Source organism: Somniosus microcephalus, chromosome 17, assembly GCF_052327205.1.
Source record: "Somniosus microcephalus isolate GS21.2 chromosome 17, FLI_Smic_1.0, whole genome shotgun sequence".
Taxonomy (NCBI): domain Eukaryota; kingdom Metazoa; phylum Chordata; class Chondrichthyes; order Squaliformes; family Somniosidae; genus Somniosus; species Somniosus microcephalus.
In genome coordinates, this window is record NC_141003.1 from 63,629,630 (window position 1) to 63,652,114 (window position 22,485).

Below are 22,485 nucleotides of genomic sequence, written 5' to 3' on the forward strand. Positions count from 1 at the left end.
TACAACGGATTCCCGACCATAAAAGCTCCGAATGAAGAGGTGGGAGTCTGGCTAACAGGACCAGAATATGTGCTCACTGATTAACTTTATCCCTGGTTCGGAGAGGAGTTCACTTCCGTTGATCATACTGTAAAGTCTGTGGGTTGTGCAGTTAATAAATACACAGACTTCAGAAATAACAACAAACAGGTCTTTACTATTCGAAGGTCCGGGCGAATCTGCCCCAGCAATCCTGCTACAACACTTATATACTGGTGTGGTCACTATCGGTATTACAGTATACAGAAGCCAAACAAATAGTGCCACACCTAAAGTAGTTCCCTTAAAGGTGAACGGTTACATTCAATAGTTCCCTTAAAGATAGACGGGTACATACACTACAATCCTCCCTTTTTAGCTTATTACTTAGAGTCCCCGTTAAACATACATATCTTCAACTTCCTATAAAACAAATTACAGATATAATCTCGGTGGAGTCAATGTCATATAAAACAATTTACAAATATAATCTCGGTGGAAACAGTTCACAGGTTCAGTCTCTGCGGAAACTTCATAGATTCAGTCTCTGATCTTGACTCGTTCCGAACAACATTTCTTTGGTGTAGCCGGATTACCTGGCTAGCGTGACTCCTCCATAGCCTTTTTCTTGACGTAACAGCTTGAACCTTCGTCCTGTTGAACCAGCAGTGCGGACTTTTACAACCAACTGGCTGTCTTGACATTTTCCAGTTTTTCAACTAATTTAGCTCCTTTCGTAATGTCCCGCCTGGAATGGTAGAAGTGCTAATATTTTAGACAGTTATTATCTTCTGCTTCTTCTTTTTCTTTTCTGCCTTTTTGAAACTCTCGGAGCTCCTTTCTCGGCTGCCAGCTGTAGCGCCACCAACTCTCTATGTTCCTTAGACCTTAAGTGCTTCCTCCGGATTTCAGCACTTTGAGAGTTTTCATCACAAGCTGGGCAGACCACATCCTCGTAATATTCAGTGTCACTCAACAGGTCATGGTAATATTCGGGTTCGTCCTGAGTTAGGTCAGCGAGAGAGACTTCTTCTTCCTCCTCACCCGTCTGGACGTTAGCTGACGGTGGTTCCTTCCCTAAACATCTTTCTTGAAAAGCCTTCTTCATGCATTCATATTCATTCCGCTCTTCCTGGGTTATCTGCCATTCCTTCACGACGGACCTCATTTGTGAGTTCAATATCTTCCTTTCCATCGGTAATTGCGTTATCAGGCTATTTAACCCTTCTACTGAAGTAACGGTTTCCACATTCTTCTGTTCACCTTGACGTGATTCAACGTACTTTTGGCATTCTTGTAAAATTTGTGTTGCCACCTCAGCTATCTCCGTGACCTTTGAGAGCTCCGAACTCGCTCCCCCTGAAGATTGAAGCTCGTGTTCAGATTGTTCCCCTTGCAGAGTCTTGTCCTTCAGCATATGAAGGAGTTGGCTGACCGTTAACTCTTCCCTGGGAACACGGTGGATCAGAGTCTTCTCCATTTCCTCCACCTCTTTCTCCAATACTTCCACCTTACGTTCCTTTTGAACTTTGGCTTTCAGCGCTCGGAAAAGTTGCGCCCTGATGCTCTCTAGTTCATGTTCAGGGACCATTCTTACAGTGTCCTGTTCTTCCACTGAAAGGATTCCCAGTTGAATCTGTTCTTCAAGTTGTTGAACCTCGGTCATTGCCGCCTCATATTTGTCTTGGGTGTCCTTCAATGTTTTTATAAGTTCTTGGACATCCTGTCTTTCATGCTCTGCCATGAATTTCACCTCTAATTTCTCATCTATGGATGGAGCTCCTACCGATGAGTCTGTCTTGGCCTTGAGCTCATCAAGAATTTCCTGCAGCCTTTGGACTTCTTGTTCACGTTCAACCTTTAGTTGTTCATATGCTTCTACTGAAACTAGCTTTTCGGAGGCTGCCGAGTTAACCCCCTCCAGAATTGTAGCCTGGGCCTGTTCATACTGTTCTTTCAACTTCTCACACTCTGCTTGTAAGGAGTCGTAGAGAAGAACTGGAATAAAATCCTGGCTCCCTGAAGATTCCTCTTCCTTTGGTTCATTCTGTAAATATTCTAGTTCCTGAACAGCATCAGGGGAATGTGATTGGTATTTGACCACGATGGCTCTATGGTCGCTCTCTGCTTGAGCTAGCTGTCTCTGTAGTCTTTCCAGGTTCTCCCATTCGGTGTCCCAGAACCTTTCCATATTTTTCATCTCTTGTACGAGACGGTCACTCAACTGTTCCAATTGTTGTCGTACTTTGACATAAGTTTGCGTCCGAGCTCGGTGTTCTTCCGTCATGGATGAATCCTTTGCTTGAACAGGCTCAGAATTCTCTGTCAGCCTGGAGTTCTGCTCTGCAGCTTTATTCTTCTTGGTACCATAAGTCCTTCTGCATGTCTTCGTTTTCTTTTCCATCGTCGGCAAGTCCCTTTTAGCCTTGTCTTCCATATTCGACTTGGTCTTATCATCATCCATTTCAGAATCTGAGCTAATAGCTTGCACCGAGTCCTCCCTCATTATGGCTTTTAGGTAATGCCATTCCATGTCTATTTCCTTAATCCACTCCCGCCCTAGAAGTGGTGGTCCTCCCTCAGGTAATACGTATAAGTTCATTCTTGGGTGTTCTTTACCCCTATCTCTCACCTTGACTCTTATTTTCCCCACGGGGTATACGTTATGCCCCGTGTATGTCTGTAATACGAACTTGGTATTTCTTAAAGGTATGTGAGAGAATAGCCGGTGGTAGTCCCTTCGGTTGATGACTGATAGAGCTGATCCAGTGTCCAGCTCCATTCTTACTTGGACTCCAGCTATTTTTAGTATGACCCAGATGGCCTGTAGATCCGTTTCTTTACCCACATTGTGGATTCTCAGCCTACCCAGCTCCTGGTTGTTTGGGTCTGAGTCTGAATTCTGTTCGTCTGAACTCTTCTCAGCCACCTTGTGTACCTTGTACTTTTCTTGTGGTGGCTTCCTTTGATTATTGGTCTTTTTCCCGGACCGGCATACCTTCGCGATGTGACCCAGTTTGCCACATTTCCTACACTCTTGGTTCTTAAACCAGCATTGATTCTGGTCATGCGTTGTCTTCCCACAACGGTAGCATTTTGTTGTGCTTGAAGTAATTTGGTCCACCCCGAGTGCCGCCGCCTTTAGTTGCATTTCCGCCGTTCCTTTCGCTGCGGCTTCGTGCGATGCAGCTATAAGGACAGCCCTGTCCAGTGTGAGGTCGTTCTCTTCCAGTAGTCGCTTCTGCGTCCCTTCTTTGGACAATCCGCATACGAACTTGTCCCGCAGCGCTTCTGTCAGATTCCCTCCGAACTGGCAGTATTTCGCTAGCCTACGCAGTTCGACCAAGTATTCCGCATTGCTTTCGTCTTTCTTCTGCGTTCTTGCGTAGAATTTGAATCGTTCAGCCAGCATCAGCGGTGTGGGGTTCAAGTGGTCCTTCAGCACAGCCACAATCTCTTCGAAGGTCTGATCCGCTGGTTTATTTGGTGCTATTAGATGCTTCAAGAGCCCGTATGTTTTTGCCCCCATTGAGTTTAGCAATGTTATCGCCTTGTCGTCTTCCTCTATTTTGTTGGCTTCGCAATAGATCTCTATGCGTTCCACGTACGTGGCCCAGTCTTCTATTTCAGAATTAAAGTCGTTAATATTCCCTCGCTTAGGCATTTTTCTTCCCTTGGGAGCAGCACCAGTATTTCTTTAAGTATTCTTATTTATTTGTTTGTTTCTAAGATGGTGGTTTTCCCGCGAAATCGGCGGTTTCCCGCTCTTTCCTTCTCTCCCCGCCCACTTCAATGGCGGTATGTCAATCAAGATGGCGGTTTTCCCGCGAAAATGGCGGTTTCCCGCTCTTCCTTTCTCGCCCCGCCCACTTCAATGGCGGTTTCCCGCTTCTGGCGTCTTCTCCGCCTAATGGCGGCTTCCCGCGTTTCTTCCCGGTGGAAGGGGTACGCTTCCCCCACAGCGGACAGGTTCAGCCGCTGGCTGGCTTCCGCACAGCTCCCCTTACTCGGCTATGTCTTTTCCTCCCGCCCGCACGGCTCTACCGGCGCTGGGTACACCCCGTTAACGGAGGACAGTTCAGCCGCTGGACTGGCTCTCGCGCAGTCTCTCTCTCCGTACCCGGCTCTGTCGCTCTCTCACCCACACGTTCGGTGCTACCGGCCCTGGGTACCCCGTTGGTGGAGAACAGTTCAGCCGCTGGACTGGCTCTCGCGCAGTCTCTCACCCCGTTTTCGGCTGTGTCTCTCCCGCACGTTCGGTTTTGCCGGCTCTGAGTACCCCGTTGGTGGAGAACAGCTCAGCCGCTGGACTGGCTCCTCACAGTCTCTCTCTCCGCACCCGGCTCTCACCCGCACGGTTCCCGTTCGCCTCCCCAGCCCTCTCGCAGACCGGTGTTTCCCTCCCTGGCTGCGGCTGGGTTTCTCCTCCCGCGCCTACTCGCAGGCTCAGCGCTTCGTGGCTGCGGTCGCTGCCTGGATTTTTCCCGCCGATCACGGTCCGGCTGTCACCCGACGCCGTTGGACCCGACTTTTGGCCGGCACAGCTCCCCCTCGACCGAGGTCGAGTGCTCTGCCCTTATCCTCCGGATATTCTCTACACCTTCCCCTACTCACAATCTCTTCGGCCGCCTTGTTCCCTGCTGATCGGCTCACTCCGCACCGTGGTAGAAGGGTAGTCAGTGCCTGTTGCAGACGGAAGCTTTTGTTGCTAAAGTCTTCCACCTTTCTCCTGCTGCAGCCTCGTGTTTTCTTCCAGCAGCACGACGAGGGCGGTTGCCTCTCTTCGACGCTCTTCTTGCTTTGGTAATCTTGCCGCAGGGTACGATCGGACTCGTCGCCACTGTAAAGTCTGTGGGTTGTGCAGTTAATAAATACACAGACTTCAGAAATAACAACAAACGGGTCTTTACTATTCGAAGGTCCGGGCGAATCTGCCCCAGCAATCCTGCTACAACACTTATATACTGGTGTGGTCACTATCGGTATTACAGTATACAGAAGCCAAACAAATAGTGCCACACCTAAAGTAGTTCCCTTAAAGGTGAACGGTTACATTCAATAGTTCCCTTAAAGATAGACGGGTACATACACTACACATACGCTGTTGGCGAGAACAAATTTACTGCCCTACAGTCCCGGACTCGATGTTGGCATTTCCCCATCACAGAAAATGTAACTCTTTGAGCTCGGTTTATGAATTTACTTGTCGGATTGTGGGGACCAATTCACCGATGTTCAGTAAGGGTATTAAAGAATACAGAACCAAGGCGGCTAAATGGAGTTGAGGTACAGATCAACCATGATCTGATTTGAATGGCGGAACAGGTTCAAGGGTCTGAATGGCGTCCTTCTGTTCCTATGACCATTGACTAGTTTATTCCTTGGCAGCTGGGTAACGGGGGTGGGAGGCGATTGGCAGGACTGTTGACTTGGAGGTTTGGCCCCTAATTAACATATTAAAGGTCCCTATGTGGCTGTTTTAGGCATCCACCTGGAACATCTAAAATAATGGGCCCCACGACTTTAACAATGGGCCCAAGGCCTGCGCAGATTGGGCGTGGGATGTCCCACTGATAAATTAGTCTCCTTTGTTCCCGTTCTCTGAAGAACGGGCACAACGTATCCCAATTTCTACCCTCGAGTGTCTGCAAGCTATGTGATCACGAGGCATCACCTCATGTCCTTGGCCACAGCTCACACCTCCATACATTTGAAGTATGGGTCAGCAGATCACATCAGGAATGTGGGGACCCCCAGCAGATTTGGCCCTTCCCTAGCCCAGGGCCCTCCCGAGGCCCATTGTAGTGAGCAGCTGTTTCCTAACTTGAGATCAGCGATTGAACAATGAGGCCTCCCTGCTTTCAGTTCCCCACCATTTAGGAGGAAGTTGTTTTAAGTACAGTCTGAATTCGAGAGAGATGCATGAAATTAATTGTGTTGCATCACTGAATGTCACATGAAGCGACTTAGCAGTTTAACCCTTTGTGATTTCTTCCCAGGTGAACCTGCAAAAAACCTACCCCAAGTACACCTTTGGAATCCACCACTCCGAGTACCTCGCACCCCTTATTGTGACTCCCTCAGACTAAGAGCCAACAACACAACCAGCCCCAATCCCCTAGCACAATCTTACAGCCCTGAATTACTGAAATGTCAATTGTACTTTAAAAAAAAATCTTTCATTTAAACATTTGATTCCTTTTTATCTTGTGTATGATGCAAAACCTGGTAATTCTCTGTATTAGGAGCTTGGTGTTGAAATTTAACCCAAAATAAACACTGTGCGGGAGGCGGGCAAGGTCAAGACAGCAATCTAAGCGGTGGTGCAGCTATGATCTATTGCGACTTCTCATCTGTCAGACACGGCAAGGAATTCTATGACCCTTTCCCACGCCGCATGACCAGCAGCACTGCAACTTTTAAACCTTTTCACCGTGGAGAGGGAACACACAAGTGATTTCTCTGCAATAATGTCTCAATTTGTTATTTTGCATTGGCCGCTGGGGACTTGTCCTGGAGGCTGTAATAAAGACACCCCCAGAGGAAGTAGGGTGTTTCCCCAGCAGTCTAGGACATGGTGCCAAAATGAAATTCAGTTCAGACTCACTGACTCAACAGTGAAGGTGGTATTGGGAGGGGGGCGGTGTGGGAGCAGGTTTTTGTGCTCTTTTCTATTTCTCCCTCACACACCCCCATTTATTTTTGGCTGTGTTACCAAAGGAGATAAATATTCACTGCAATTTTGGGCCACATCAGCTGAGCCAAACCACCAGCTGAGAGAAAATCGCCCCAATGGAGGTTGGAGGGGATCGCCCCAATGGAGGTTGGAGGGGATCGCCCCAATGGAGGTTGGAGGGGATCGCCCCAATGGAGGTTAGAGGGCCCCCCCCCATTATGGAGGTTAGAGGGCCCCCCCCCCATTATGGAGGTTAGAGGGGATCGCCCCAATGGAGGTTAGAGGGCCCCCCCATTATGGAGGTTAGAGGGGATCGCCCCAATGGAGGTGAGAGGGCCCCCCCCCATTATGGAGGTTAGAGGGGATCGCCCCAATGGAGGTTAGAGGGCCCCCCCCCATTATGGAGGTTGGAGGGGATCGCCCCAATGGAGGTTAGAGGGTCCCCCCCCATTATGGAGGTTGGAGGGGATGCACAATGGAAGGTATATTACTTTACCTCAATGTGTGGGGCTCGACTACTTGCGTGGAGGGGTGATGAAATGTTCAAACTGATGGTACTTTACAATATTTACCATTGAGAATGTAGTGACGCAACTAGCCAAGCTGCTCCATAGTGATGTGTATTAAAGGTATAATTGCCTGAGATGCATCACTGGTGAAAGGGAATGGTTCATGATTCAGGGGATGTACAATAAAGATAGGGGCGGGGGGAATGTCAATCTTTTTAAGAGAGTGGGAGAAAAGCAGGGAGAAAGTTATAGTAAGAGAAATGCAATTACAGTTTAATTTTGTGCATAAAAAACTCAGAATAAAAATATACATAATATCTGTCTGTACATGTTGTATGAAATAAAAATATGAAAAATATGTTTGAAAATTGAGATGGTATTAACAGGACAAGATCATTAGGCCCAAGAAACCCATTGGCATGGATTTTGCGGTGGTAATGACGGCGAACCGACAGCGTTCGTCATCATTATCCCTCTGAATCTGACCGTAACAAGGATTTAGCGCATGCGCAGATAAACATGGAAATCCGGAAGTTGTGGTCAGTCATTCCCTGCTCCTCCCCAGGTTGCGCTGTGGAACTCCCCATAGCCGGCAATCATTGAAATCAGTTGAACTGACGAAAACTTAAGCTTTTCCATTGTAATATTGCTGTTAAACACCCCATACAAAGTTAAGCCTTATTGGAATAGGTGTAACTGGAGTTTTAACAGCATATTGACTGCTGAACAAAAGGCCCTGAAAAACCAATTTTATATTTGTGAAATGTCAAATTTCTCCATTATGATAGAAAATTACTAGATTTTTAAAATAATTTTAAAAAAATTAAAATTTGTTTGATATTTCAGCTTTTACTTTAACCTCATGTGTATGTCCCAATCTTTATTTCGCGCTCTGTAAAGTTTAAAAAAAGTGAATTGATACTCCCTGCTTTGCTGTCTGTGAGAATTCTTCAATGGGACAGGTTGCTTATACAGCTTGATGACCTTACTGCTGCTCTATGCTGGGGATCCCTTCTACAATCAGTTTAACATCGAGAAAGCTAAAGCAGAGATTGCGAGGTCAGCAATGATCGCTGTCCGCAAATTTTAGGCCATTGTTTCTCAATCTTAACTATCCACTTCCTTATTATATCCCCCAACCCCACCTATCCACTTCCTTATTATATCCCCCAACCCCACCTATCCACTTCCTTATTATATCCCCCAACCCCACCTATCCACTTCCTTATTATATCCCCCAACCCCACCTATCCACTTTTACACCTTATCCCTCAACACTACCCACCTTTGCACCATAACTCGCAACCCCATCTATCCACCTCTGTAACATTTCCCTCAACCCCACCTTTTAAACACATCCCTCAGTCCCTTCTCTCCTCAGATACACGGTTAATACTCTCTCAACTCCACTATCTGCTTCAATATTCTTCAATGATAGCTTATTCCACATTAAATTCTGAGCTGTAAATGGGCACCCCCACTCCTGATTAAACACAACTGTACATAGGCACACATCCACTCCTGGGTCCCCACTTCCCATCTTCTGCCACTGAATAGCGACCCTTTACCCCTACTTTCTGTCTTGCCATGAACTAGCTATCCATTCTTCCACTTGTCCCCTGATTCTGCATGCTCTGATCTTATTTGTTAGACCTTTTTGAAGGCCTTTTGGAAATCTATATATATTACACCTACTACATTACTCTCTCTGTTACCTCTTCAAATAATTCAATTAAGGCCGTCCTCAACTGGGATCTTGGGTTCATGTCACGCTACATGTAACCCCACCTGACGTAGGGTCATCCAGACTCGAGTCGTCGTTGGCTTGTTCTCTCTACACAGATGCGACCGGACCTGCTGTGATTTCCAGCAAAGAAAATGTTTTTTGTTTTTCATACAGACCCCAGCATCAGCAACATTTGACCCCTTGTGACCCCACCTCATTGTTCTTTGATGTAATGTTTTCCTGACTGACCTGTTTGGACACCATTCACACCTTTGATTGCTGTGATTATCTCTTTGCCGAGGTGTGATAAATGGCAGTTAGAAAGATTACCTGTAATCATCTGGCATTATTCTCTGACTATATAATCTGTGTCTATAGGCATCTCTCCACTTCACCTGACAAAGGAGCAGCGCTCCGAAAGCTTGTGATTTCAAATAAAACTGTTGGACTATAACCTGGTGTTGTGTGACTTCTTACATTTCTTAAATATAGGTATAATGTTAGCTATCCGCTAGTCTTCTGGCACTACACCTTTTTGTAACATTATTAAATGTGTGTAATAGTGCCTCTGTTATCTCTTCCCTCGATTCTTTTAAAATGCACAAATGCAATCCACCCAGCCCCCACTCCTGATTAAATACTGAACTGTACACGGGCACCACTACCCCCCACCACTGATTATACACTCTTTCAAATTCTGCCCTCTTGAGCATCCTGATTATAATCGCTCAACCATCGGTGGCCGTGCCTTCTGTTTCCTAGGCCCTAAGCTCTAGAATTCCCTGCCTAAACGTCTCCGCCTCGCTACCTCTCTTTCCTCCTTTAAGATGGTCCTTAAAACCTACCTCTTTGACCAAGCTTTTGGTCACCTGCCCTAATTTCTCCTTATGTGGCTCGGTGTCAAATTTTTTGTCTTTTAATACTCCTGTGAAGCACCTTGGGACGTTTTACTACGTTAAAGGCGCTATATAAATACAAGTTGTTGTTGTTGTGTAACAATATAAAATTGGCAGCTCATTTTACACGTCTCCTGATTTTTATTTCCATTGACCGATGGAAGAGCACGGGGGGAGAGGAAAGTGGGGTCTTTTTGGAATTGAGTTGGGTTCACGATGATGTACAACTGATGATGGAAGATTGGAACTGAATCGACCCTTTGTGACAGACGTACGAATCAACAACCGTGACTACACTTCAAAAGTACTTCATTGGCTGAGGTTGTGAAAGGTGCTATATAAATGCAAGTTCTTCTTTCATTGATTGCTGAGCCAAGTGTGTCTGCAGTACTCCCGTGAACTGATGTTTGACGAGCCAGCTTGGCTCATTAGTAGGACATAGAGGGGTAGACCTGTCAATGGAGGCTGGGATTGTTTCCACTCAGTTCATATACCATTGATTCTCTGACTCGCACTCCCATTAACCTGGCCCTAATGATGGCTGCATAAATGGCAGCAAGCTTACCACTTCTGTGGTGGTGGGCTACTTGGTTTTAGTCTGTTAAACTGCAGCAAATACCCTATGTTCACGAGGATCCCTAAGGCTGGACTCCGAAGCACGACGACATGTTTTGAAATCTGAAATAAAACAGAAAATACTAGAAATACAGGCAGCATCTGTGGAGAGAGAAATAGTTAACATTTCAGGCCGATCCTGAAACATTAACTCGGTTTCTCTCTCCAGATATGTTTTCGTACATGGCTGATCAAACACAATGGTCTCCAGGTTGGAATATTCTGCTATCTTTCCTCTCAGAGTGGGGGGAGTGTGGGGGACCGACGGGAGGCACAGTAGCGCAAGTGTATGGCTCAGGATGTGACCTTTGCTGCTGACCCTGTTGCACTTTGCTATTTTAGTTCAGCAGAGCCCTCGCTACCTCTTGGGTTTTCTTGGGTTGGTTGTATTGTTCTTCTTCCCTTTTAGTCCATGCCTTGCTTTTCATCAGCCCATGGTCTAAGTACCAAATGCAAATACCACAGCAGGTCTGTCAACATCTGAAAGAGAAGACAGGCCAGGGGTTCGGGTAGAGACCGTTTATTGGAACTCTCACTGGGAATTTCCTCTGGGATTCTCCCGATCGACCATGACAATGATTTCCCTCACAGGATGTTATATTTAAATATATGGGCCTAGAAATTGGGTTTTGGCTTAGCCAGGGCTTTAGCGCCGGAAATTAGTGCCGGCGCTAAGTCCCCTGCGCGCGCCAAAAATTCAGTGGCGCCGCGCCCAAACGGCTGCCGGCGCTACTGAAGGGTCTTAGCGCCTGGAAAAGGGCGCTAACTGCCGTTTCGCGCCGCAATTCCGGCGCTGCGGCACCCGATGCGGTGCGGCAGGCTGGGGAAGTGCAGGCCTCCTCCTTCCGTTAAGGAGGAGCTGCCTGCACCCGGCCGCGGCCCGCGCAAATCTGCTTAAAAATGAGCCCGGCACCTCGGACAAGTGCCGGGCTTGCATCTGTTCCGGGGGGGGGGGGGGGGGGAGAGAAGTCCGGGGAGGGAGCTGCGGGCAGGCGGCCGGCGGGAAAGCGTCTGGCCGCCGCGGGGCCTTTAATGCGCCGGCGCTAACTGCAGTAAGGCACCTCTGACAAAACGCTGGTTGCGGCTGCCACGGGCGAGGCGGCCGCAACTCAATTTCGGAGTTCGGGCGGGTTACCACGGCAACCGGGACGCTGCGCACACCGATGACGTCATCGGTGCCGGCGCAGCGCTACCGGAGCAACGCCGATTTAGGGCCCCAGGGAATTTCACTACTGGCCATAACTCCGGCGCAAGGCCCTCTAGCGCCTCAAATGAGGCGCTAAGGCTACTGAATTTTCAGCCGATAGTAGGCAGAACTGCACAGCAGAGTATCTTACAGATGTCCCTCCTCTAAATCCTCCAAAGGCACATAAAAAAGGTGTGGTCACATAAACTGAGGGAGTCGGTCACAGAAACTGAGGGAGTCAGTCACACAAACTGAGGGAGTCGGTCACATACTGAGGGAGTCAGTCACACAAACTGAGGGAGTCGGTCACACAAACTGAGGGAGTCGGTCACACAAACTGAGGGAGTCGGTCACATACTGAGGGAGTCGGTCACATACTGAGGGAGTCGGTCACACAAACTGAGGGAGTCGGTCACACAAACTGAGGGAGTCAGTCACATAAACTGAGGGAGTCGGTCACAGAAACTGAGGGAGTCGGTCACACAAACTGAGGGAGTCGGTCACAGAAACTGAGGGAGTCGGTCACACAAACTGAGGGAGTCGGTCACACAAACTGAGGGAGTCGGTCACATACTGAGGGAGTCGGTCACACAAACTGAGGGAGTCGGTCACATACTGAGGGAGTCGGTCACAAACTGAGGGAGTCGGTCACATACTGAGGGAGTCGGTCACATACTGAGGGAGTCGGTCACAAACTGAGGGAGTCGGTAACACAAACTGAGGGAGTCGGTCACATACTGAGGGAGTCGGTCACATACTGAGGGAGTCGGTCACATACTGAGGGAGTCGGTCACAAACTGAGGGAGTCGGTCACAAACTGAGGGAGTCGGTAACACAAACTGAGGGAGTCGGTCACAGAAACCGAGTCGGTCACAAACTGAGGGAGTCGGTCACAGAAACTGAGGGAGTCGGTCACACAAACTGAGGGAATCGGTCACAAACTGAGGGAGTCGGTAACACAAACTGAGGGAGTCGGTCACACAAACTGAGGGAGTCGGTCACAAACTGAGGGAGTCGGTAACACAAACTGAGGGAGTCGGTCACAAACTGAGGGAGTCGGTCACATACTGAGGGAGTCAGTCACATACTGAGGGAGTCGGTCACATACTGAGGGAGTCGGTCACACAAACTGGGGGAGTCGGTAACACAAACTGAGGGAGTCAGTCACATACTAAGGGAGTCGGTCACATACTGAGGGAGTCGGTCACACAAACTGGGGGAGTCGGTCACACAAACTGAGGGAGTCGGTCACATACTGAGGGAGTCGGTCACAGAAACTGAGGGAGTCGGTCACATACTGAGGGAGTCGGTCACAGAAACTGAGGGAGTCGGTCACATACTGAGGGAGTCGGTCACAAACTGAGGGAGTCGGTAACACAAACTGAGGGAGTCGGTCACACAAACTGAGGGAGTCGGTCACACAAACTGAGGGAGTCGGTCACATACTGAGGGAGTCGGTCACACAAACTGAGGGAGTCGGTCACATACTGAGGGAGTCGGTCACACAAACTGAGGGAGTCGGTCACACAAACTAAGGGAGTCGGTCACATACTGAGGGAGTCGGTCACACAAACTGAGGGAGTCGGTCACACAAACTGAGGGAGTCGGTCACAGAAACTGAGGGAGTCGGTCACATACTGAGGGAGTCGGTCACACAAACTGAGGGAGTCGGTCACAAACTGAGGGAGTCGGTCACAGAAACAGGGAGTCGGTCACAAACTGAGGGAGTCGGTCACACAAACTGAGGGAGTCGGTCACACAAACTGAGGGAGTCGGTCACAAACTGAGGGAGTCGGTCACAAACTGAGGGAGTCGGTAACACAAACTGAGGGAGTCGGTCACACAAACTGAGGGAGTCGGTAACACAAACTGAGGGAGTCAGTCACATACTGAGGGAGTCAGTCACACAAACTTGGGGAGTCGGTCACATACTGAGGGAGTCGGTCACACAAACTGGGGGAGTCGGTCACATACTGAGGGAGTCGGTCACACAAACTGAGGGAGTCGGTCACACAAACTGAGGGAGTCGGTCACACAAACTGAGGGAGTCGGTCACAGAAACTGAGGGAGTCGATCACACAAACTGAGGGAGTCGGTCACACAAACTGAGGGAGTCGGTCACACAAACTGAGGGAGTCGGTCACACAAACTGAGGGAGTCGGTCACACAAACTGAGGGAGTCGGTCACACAAACTGAGGGAGTCGGTCACATACTGAGGGAGTCAGTCACAGAAACTGAGGGAGTCGGTCACAGAAACTGAGGGAGTCGGTCACAGAAACTGAGGAGTCGGTCACACAAACTGAGGGAGTCGGTCACACAAACTGAGGGAGTCGGTCACAGAAACTGAGGAGTCGGTCACACAAACTGGGGGAGTCGGTCACACAAACTGAGGGAGTTGGTCACACAAACTGAGGGAGTTGGTCACAGAAACTGAGGGAGTCGGTCACAGAAACTGAGGAGTCGGTCACACAAACTGGGGGAGTCGGTCACACAAACTGAGGGAGTCGGTCACAGAAACTGAGGAGTCGGTCACACAAACTGGGGGAGTCGGTCACACAAACTGAGGGAGTTGGTCACACAAACTGAGGGAGTTTTACAACAGCTGAGTGCCATTAAGAAGCCTGTGTTGATGATTTTATGAGGGGTGTGTTGGCCTTGTACAACTCACTGATTTCCAGCATTTTACAGGGTCAAAAATAAAATCAAACATTTCCAAGTTTTTAAAATCCTGATTTCCCTTCAACATGGCTTGAAGCACAGGGTACAGTAAGAAAGCAGACAGTGAACATTACTTTAACTATACTCAGAGCATAACTATGTACACAGATGAACACAAACCTGAATGTGTCGGTGAATCGGATTTGTAGATTAATTGCAGTGGTGTTAATACATTCATTAAATGTCATTAAAATTCATCCACACCATCAGAATGAATAAAAACATTTGAATTACATAAACTATGATTTTTTTTACATAATAAATCTTATACATCAGATCCTTCACTTTACAGAAATGAGCCACATGCAGTGCTCTGTGAAGCTGAGTGAGCTACTGAATATAAGAGCCCCTCCCTCACTCTCCAAACTGGAGCATGCCTAGTTTTAGGGGTGGTGTTGCTGTGCTGTCAAGTTAGTCATTAAAAAGTTTTACAATCAATGTGTCCACAGTGGTGATTGGTGCAGGACAGTGTAGGGCTGAAGCATTATATATGACAACCACGATTATTGAAACTGTTTCAACTGCACTGTCTGAGCCCTAATCCCAGAATGACCTCTCATCCCATCTTATTACTGGTGGTCAAGTGATGTGCCTCAATAATTCCGAGACTCAATGTTAGCGAAACAAAGCAAGGCTTTTATTAACTTAGAAGGTGGCACGCAGTGGAGAGAGGTATCTTCCATCTGGAGGTCTGCAGTACTGGATATGAGGCCAGGCTGAGCTTGCTTACATAGGGGCCAGGTATGGGCGGAGCCCTACACACAATACATTACAATATACAATACAATGGTGAGGAGACGGAACTGAGGTAAGGGAACTGAAACCTGAAACCAACCACAGTCACAGGCAGTGATGAATGGAATATTTCATCACATTCACCCCTTCTATAGATTTAGTCTGCTCGGGGGTTTGATAGTCCTCTGCGACCGACGTGGCTGTTGTGGTGTCGCGGGTGGCCTCCTGGGTCTCTGCCGGGGGTGCCGCCAGGGTTGTTGAAGGGGTAGTTGGTGGGGGTGCCGTTGGTCGATGTTCTTCCGGGGGTGATGAAAGACTAGTGGGTGGGTAAGAGTTGCTGTGATCGTTGTTGTTGCTATTGCCGTGGTTGTTGTCGTTACCGGCTGGGGCGACGTCTTTTATGGACACGGTGTCCTCCCTTCCGTCGGCGTGCCGGACATACGCGTATTGGGGGTTGGCGTGGAGTAGGTGCACTGGCTCCACGAGAGGGTCCGTCTTGTGGCCCCTCACATGCCTTCGCACGAATACCGGACCTGGGGTGGAGAGCCATGACGGCATGGATACGCCTGAGGTGGATTTCCGGGGAAAGACAAACATTCGTTCATGAGGCGTGGCATTAGTGGCAGTACACAATAGCGACCGTATCGAATGGAGCACATCTGAGAGGACTTCCTGCCAGCGGGAGATAGGGAGGCCCTTGGTCCTTAGAGCTAGAGTGACTGCTTTCCATACTGTCCCGTTCTCTCGCTCCACTTGACCGTTACCCCGGGGGTTGTAGCTGGTGGTACGGCTCGTGGCGATCCCCCTGGACAGCATGTACTGGCGTAGCTCTTCACTCATGAAGGACGCCCCCCTATCCGTATGGATGTAGCTCGGCATACCGAACAGGCAGAACAGGCTGTTGAGGCATTTAATGACCGTGGCGCTGGTCATGTCTGGGCAGGGGAAGGCAAATGGGAAACGGGAGTATTCGTCCACAATGTTCAGGAAGTAAACATTGCGGTCGACTGACGGGAGGGGGCCCTTGAAATCTAAGCTGAGCCGCTCAAAGGGCCGTGTAGCTTTGATTAAGTGGGCTCTATCTGGGTGGTAGAACCGAGGCTTGCACTCAGCGCAAGTGCGGCAGTTCCTGGTCAGAGACCGAACTTCCTCAATCGAGTAGGGTAAGTTACGGGACTTTATGAAGTGGAACAGCCGCGTGACCCCTGGGTGGCAGAGGTTGTTGTGGAGGGTCTGTAGCCGATCCCCGGTGGCGCTGGCACACATCCCTCGTGAGAGGGCGTCAGGGGATTCGTTAAGGGCCCCTGGCCGGTAAATGATGTCATACTCGAAGGTGGAGAGCTCGATCCGCCACCTAAGAATCTTATCATTTTTAATCTTCCCCCTCTGTTTATTATTGAACATAAACGCTACCGACCGCTGGTCGGTAAGTAGGGTGAAGCGTTTGCCGGCTAGGTAGTGGCGCCAGTGGCGCACTGCCTCCACGATGGCTTGGGCCTCCTTTTCTACGGAGGAGTGTCTGATCTCGGGCCCTTGGAGGGTCCTCGAGAAGAAAGCTGCGGGCCGCCCCGCCTGGTTGAGGGTGGCCGCCAAGGCAAAGTCAGACGCATCACTTTCCACTTGAAAGGGAGTGTTCTCGTCCACTGCCTGTAGCATGGCCCGCTCAATATCCTGCTTAGTGCTTTTGAAGGCGGCGTGGGCCTCAGCAGAGAGCGGAAAAGAGGATGCTTTCAAGAGGGGGCGGGCTTTGTCGGAGTAGTTGGGGACCCATTGGGAGTAATAAGAAAATAACCCCAGGCACCTTTTCAGGGCTTTGGGAGTGTTGGGCAGGGGCAGCTCCCGTAGGGGGCGCAATCGGTCGGGGTCTGGTCCGATTTCCCCATTCTCCACCACGCTGCCTAGTATGCAGAGACGCGTGGTGTTGAAAACGCACTTGTCCTCGTTGTAGGTGAGGTTGAGTTTTTGTGCGGTTTTCAGGAACCTCTCGAGGTTCGAGTCGTGATCCTGCTGGTTGTGACCGCAGATGGTGACGTTGTCGAGGTAGGGGAAGGTTGCCTGCAAGTGGTGGTCATCGACCATGCGGTCCATCTCCCTCTGGAAGACCGAGACCCCATTCGTCACCCCAAAGGGGGCTCTGAGGAATTGGTAGAGGCGTCCGAACGCCTCGAAGGCGGTGTACGGGCGGTCCTCTGGTCTGATAGGGAGCTGGTGGTATGCTGACTTGAGGTCGATGGTGGAGAACACCCGGTATTGGGCGATTTGGTTCACCATTTCAGATATGCGGGGTAGCGGGTAGGCGTCTAGTTGGGTGTACCTGTTGATCGTTTGGCTATAGTCGATCACCATCCGTTTCTTCTCGCTACCCCTTACCACTACCACTTGGGCGCGCCACGGGCTGTTGCTGCGTTCAATAATGCGCTCTTTCAGGAGCCTGTCTACCTCGGTCGCGATAAACCGCCTGTCCTCCCAGCTGTACCTCCTGCTTTTGGTCGCTATTGGCCGGCAGTTAGGGGTAAGGTTCGCGAATAGCGAAGGCGGCTTTACCTTCAGGGTAGCCAGACCGCACACTGTGAGGGGCGGCTGGGACCCACCGTACTTGAGCGTGATGCTTTGGTGGTTGCACTGGAAATCCAGGCCCAAGATCACGCTCGCACATAGATTCTTCATGATTAATACTTTAAAATTATCGTATACAGTTCCGTTAATGGACAATTGTACCGTGCAGTAACCCAGAATGGTCGATGTCTGGGTTTTATCAGCCATAGAGATGGTACCCTGAGTAGGGACCACCTTTAGGGAGAGTTGTTGTGCCAGTTCAGGGTGGATAAAACTCTCCGTGCTTCCACTGTCAATTAAACATTTAACCCGGCACCCGTTTACCTCGATGTCCACCATTGATTTGGATAGCGGGTGCGGCCTGGTCTGGTCCACTGTGACCGATGCCACTGTAGGGCCCTGATCGAGACAAGATGGCGTCCACGCTGTCTGCTCATGAGATGGCGGACCCCATGAGGTCGGGCAAGATGGCGTCCAAGATGGCCGCTCCCACGGCGCACACGCGGCAGTGGCGGGTTTTCCGGCGGGGTTCCCTCTGCACACCTTCCCGAAGTGCCCCTTCTTACCGCACTTAAAGCAGGTGGTGCCTTTCGCCGGGCACAGGTTTCTGGTGTGCTTTGGCTGCCCGCAGAAGTAGCAGTTGGGTCCCCGACGCGTCGCGGCTGTCGTAGGGCTTCTGGGGGGAGAGCGGGGCCCCGACGGTGTCGGGCTGCCGGGCGGGGAAGATGCCTTCCAAGATGGCGGCGCCCTTGGTGCACACGTGGCGGCGTGGACGGCGCGGGCTGAAGAGTAGGCGTCCGAGTTTCTCTGGGCCACATCCAGGGATCGCGCGGTGTCCGCAGCCTGTTTCAGGTCCAATCCCGTTTTTTCCAGCAGTCTCTGCCGGATGTAAGTGGAGCTGAGGCCTGTGATAAAGGCATCGCGAACAAGCTCGTCAGTGTACACTGCGGCTTTTACATCTTGGCACTTGCAGTCTTTGCCAAGCATTTTCAGGGTGCCTAGGAACTCCTCCACCGATTCCCCGGGTTGCTGTGCGCGAGTAGCGAGCAGATGCCTAGCATACACCTCATTCGTAGGTTGCTGGTAATGCGCCTTTAAGATGTCACAGGCGGCCAGGTACGTGTCGGCGTCTTGGATGAGGGGGTAAACCCGGTGGCTTACCCAATTCCGCAGAATTCCGAGTTTCATACTCGCAGCGTCCGTAGCGTCTTTGACGGCTGCGGAATTGTCCAGGAAGAATTCCATACACATAAACCAGTGTCCGAAGCGTGCCGATGCGTCCGAAGCATGCTGGTCCAAATCCAAACGTTCGGGTTTTAGGAGTTGATCCATTGTGTTGAAAAATAAGTTAATAAAATTGATGTGCCTCAATAATTCCGAGACTCGATGTTAGCGAAACAAAACAAGGCTTTTATTAACTTAGAAGGTGACACGCAGTGGAGAGAGGTATCTTCCATCTGGAGGTCTGCAGTACTGGATATGAGGCCAGACTGAGCTTGCTTACATAGGGGCCAGGTATGGGCGGAGCCCTACACACAATACATTACAATATACAATACAATGGTGAGGAGACGGAACTGAGGTAAGGGAACTGAAACCTGAAACCAACCACAGTCACAGGCAGTGATGAATGGAATATTTCATCACATTGTATGACCTCTCATCCCATCTTATTACTGGTGGTCAAGGATGGAGCCACTGCTTCTAACTGTCAGCCAGCAGACCCTTGGCTCGCAAATGAGGCCACCCTGCGAGGTTCCCTCCTCAGTGTTTGTCACAAAGCAAGCTTTTTTTTATTAGTTCATGGGATGTGGGCATCGCTGGCAAGGCCATAATTGCCCATGAGAAGGTGATGGTGAGCTGACTTCTTGAACCGCTGCAGTCCGTGTGGAGAAAGTACTCCCACAGTGCTGTTAGGGAGGGAGTTCCAGGATTTTGACCCAGCGACGATGAAGGAACGGTGATATATTTCCAAGTCAGGATGGTGTGTGACTTGAAGGGGAACTTGGAGGTGGTGGTGTTCCCATGCGCCTGCTGCCCTTGTCCTTCTAGGTGGAAGAGGTCGCGGGATTGGGAGGTGCTGCCGTAGAAGCCTTGGCGAGTTGCTGCAGTGTATCTTGTAGATGGTACACACTGCAGCCACGGTACGCCAGTGGTGGAGGGGGTAAATGTTTAAGGTGGTGGATGGGGTGCCAATCAAGCGGGCTGCTTTGTCTTGGATGGTGTCGAGCTTCTTGAGTGTTGTTGGAGCTGCACTCAGCCAGGCAAGTGGAGAGTATTTCATCACACTCCTGACTTGTGCCTTGTAAATGGTGGAAAGTCTTTGGGGAGTCAGGAGGTGAGACACTCGCCGCAGAATTCCCAGCCTCTGACCTGCTCTTGTTGCCACAGTATTTATGTGGCTGGTCCAGTTAAGTTTCTGGTCAATGGTACTCTGGCTCTTCCTTCCAGTTGGAAAGCAAGCATTAGGTTAACAGAATGATTTTCAATTCTGAAGAATAATCGTTTCACCAGTGCTGGAGTCAGTAGTTTTTATTCTAAGTCCAATTGTGTATTTAAGAGTGAGGTTCAGATGTAATTCTGTGGTACTTTGTGTGTGTTTTTGTCTTGGTACCCAGGTTATAGTTTCTGGGTGTACTGTCCGTCTCCTCTATTTTATACTGCATCTTCGGTTATGAATCATTGCAACAATGTGAGTGAGGTCGAGACTATTCATCATCACCTCACAAAACACACTGTCTTTCTTGGCTCCTTCAACAAACTCTTCAAGAGAAAGTTCCCCTGTAAACAAAACACAGCCAAAGGGAAAATCATTCAGGTCTGCAGATAATGGAAGGTGTAGACAAGCTGGTAGGAAACACGTGATTTAACTTTGTCAATAAGAAAGAAAGATTTGCATTTATATAGCGCCTCTTATAGCGACCTTAGGATGTCCCAAAGCGCTTTATAGCCAATGAAGTACTTTTGAAGTGTAGTCACTGTTGTAGTGTTGGAAATGTGGCAGCCAATTTGTGCACAGCAAGTTTCCACAAAGAGCAATGTAATAATGACAAGATAATCTGCTTTTGTTTAGTGATGTTGATTGAGGGACAAATATTGGCCAGGACACTGGGGATAACTCCCTTGCTCTGCTTTGAAATAGTGCCATGGGATCTTTTACGTTCATCTGAGAGAGCAGGCGGGGCCTTGATTTAACGTCTCATCTGAAAGACAGCACCTCAGAGGGTGCAGCACTTCCTCAGTGCTGCCCAGAATGTCAGCCTAGATGTTTGTGCTCAAGTCTCTGGAGTTGGATAGGGGTGCTGGAATTGGTGTCAGTGTCCTGGTTCCCACTCATAGAAACATAGAAGATAGGAGCAGGAGTAGGCCATTCGGCCCCTCGAGCCTGCTCCGCCATTTAATGAGATCATGGCTGATCATCCAAATTCAGTACCCTGTCCCTGCTTTCTCCCCATATCCCTTGATCCCTTTAGCCTTAAGAAATATATCCAACTTCTTCTTGAATATATTTAATGAATTGGCCTCTACGGCCTTCTGTGGTAGAGAATTCCACAGGTTCACCACTCTCTGGGTGAAGAAATTCCTCCTCATTTCTATCCTAAATGGCTTACCCCTTATCCTTAGACTGTGACCCCTGGTTCTGGACTCCCCTGCCATCGGGAACATCCTTCCTGCATCTAATCTGTCTAGTCCTGTTAGAATTTTATAAGTTTCAATGAGATCCCCTCTCATTCTTCTAAACTCCAGCGAATATAAGCCCAATCGACCCAATCTCTCCTCATACGTCATTCCTGCCATCCCAGGTATCAGTCTGGTGAATCTTCGCTGCACTCCCTCCATGGCAAGAACATCATTCCTCAGATAAGGCGACCAAAACTGCACACAATACTTAAGGTGTGGTCTCACCAAGGCCCTGTATAACTGCAGCAAGACATCCTTGCTCTTGTACTCGAATCCTCTCGCTATGAAGGCCAATTTGCCTTCTTAACCGCCTGCTGCACCTGCATGCTTACCTTCAGCGACTGGTGCACAAGGACACCCAGGTCTCATTGCACTTCCCCTTCTCCCAATCTATTGCCGTTCAGATAATAATCTGCCTTCCTGTTTTTGCCACCAAAGTGGATAACTTCGCATTTATCCACATTATACTGCATCTGCCATGCATCTGCTCAATCACCCAACCTGTCCAAATCATACTGGAGTTTCTCGGCATCCTCCTCACAGCACACACGCCCACCCAGCTTTGTGTCGTCTGCAAACTTGGAGATATTACATCAAGTTCCCTCGTCTAGATCATTAATATATATTGTGAATAGCTGGGGTCCTAGCACCGATCCCTGCGGCACCCCACTAGTCACTGCCTGCCACTCGGAAAAAGGCCCGTTTATTCCAACTCTTTGCTTCCTGTCTGCCAACCAGTTCTCTATCCAAGTCAGTACCTTAACCCCAATCCCATGTGCTTTAACTTTACACGCTAATCTCTTATGCGGGACATTAACGAAAGCCTTCTGAAAGTCCAAATACACCACATCCACTGGTTCTCCCTTATCAATTTTACCAGTTACATCCTCAAAAAATTCCAGTAGATTAGTCAAGCATGATTTACCTTGTACTCCTGATCACCGTCCAGCCACACCTGCTGGAGGTGTCCGAGTACTGCTGCCAGGTGAGTACAGGATCAGGCTTGCTGCAATGCCTCTAGCAGTCAAATAACCATGCCGGCAGTCACTGTTCAGGATCACACATGAAAAAATGACACTTGGGCGAGAAGGACAATCAGTGCTTGTGGAGTTGTGCCCAAGCAAGAAGCACATAAATTCAGGAGAGGACACGGTCAGAAAAGGCTGAA

At 49.3% G+C, this 22,485-nt stretch overlaps 2 protein-coding genes across 6 annotated transcripts in view; one reads left to right on the top strand and one right to left on the bottom strand.

Annotated features, from left to right (window-relative positions):
* The window catches only part of cimap1b (ciliary microtubule associated protein 1B), a 41,097-nt gene extending 34,912 nt beyond the window's left edge, over positions 1 to 6,185 (top strand). Inside the window, exon 6 of the mRNA XM_086010548.1 lies at positions 6,018 to 6,185. Within this exon, the coding sequence (XP_085866674.1) occupies positions 6,018 to 6,107 (90 nt within the window). The 3' untranslated portion in view covers positions 6,108 to 6,185. The remainder of the gene's footprint in view (positions 1 to 6,017) is intronic.
* The window catches only part of guca1aa (guanylate cyclase activator 1Aa), a 72,676-nt gene that overhangs the window by 44,456 nt on the left and 5,735 nt on the right, over positions 1 to 22,485 (bottom strand). Inside the window, exon 4 of one of the 5 annotated variants that reach the window (XM_086010551.1) lies at positions 8,473 to 10,503. The exons of 2 other annotated variants lie outside the window; for them this stretch is intronic. In XM_086010551.1, coding sequence (XP_085866677.1) covers positions 10,427 to 10,503 — 77 coding nt within the window. In that variant the 3' untranslated portion in view covers positions 8,473 to 10,426. Of the gene's footprint in view, positions 1 to 8,472; positions 10,504 to 19,025; positions 20,418 to 21,951; positions 22,365 to 22,485 lie in introns of those variants that run through there. 2 more of the 5 variants (XM_086010549.1, XM_086010553.1) reach the window with 2 other exon arrangements.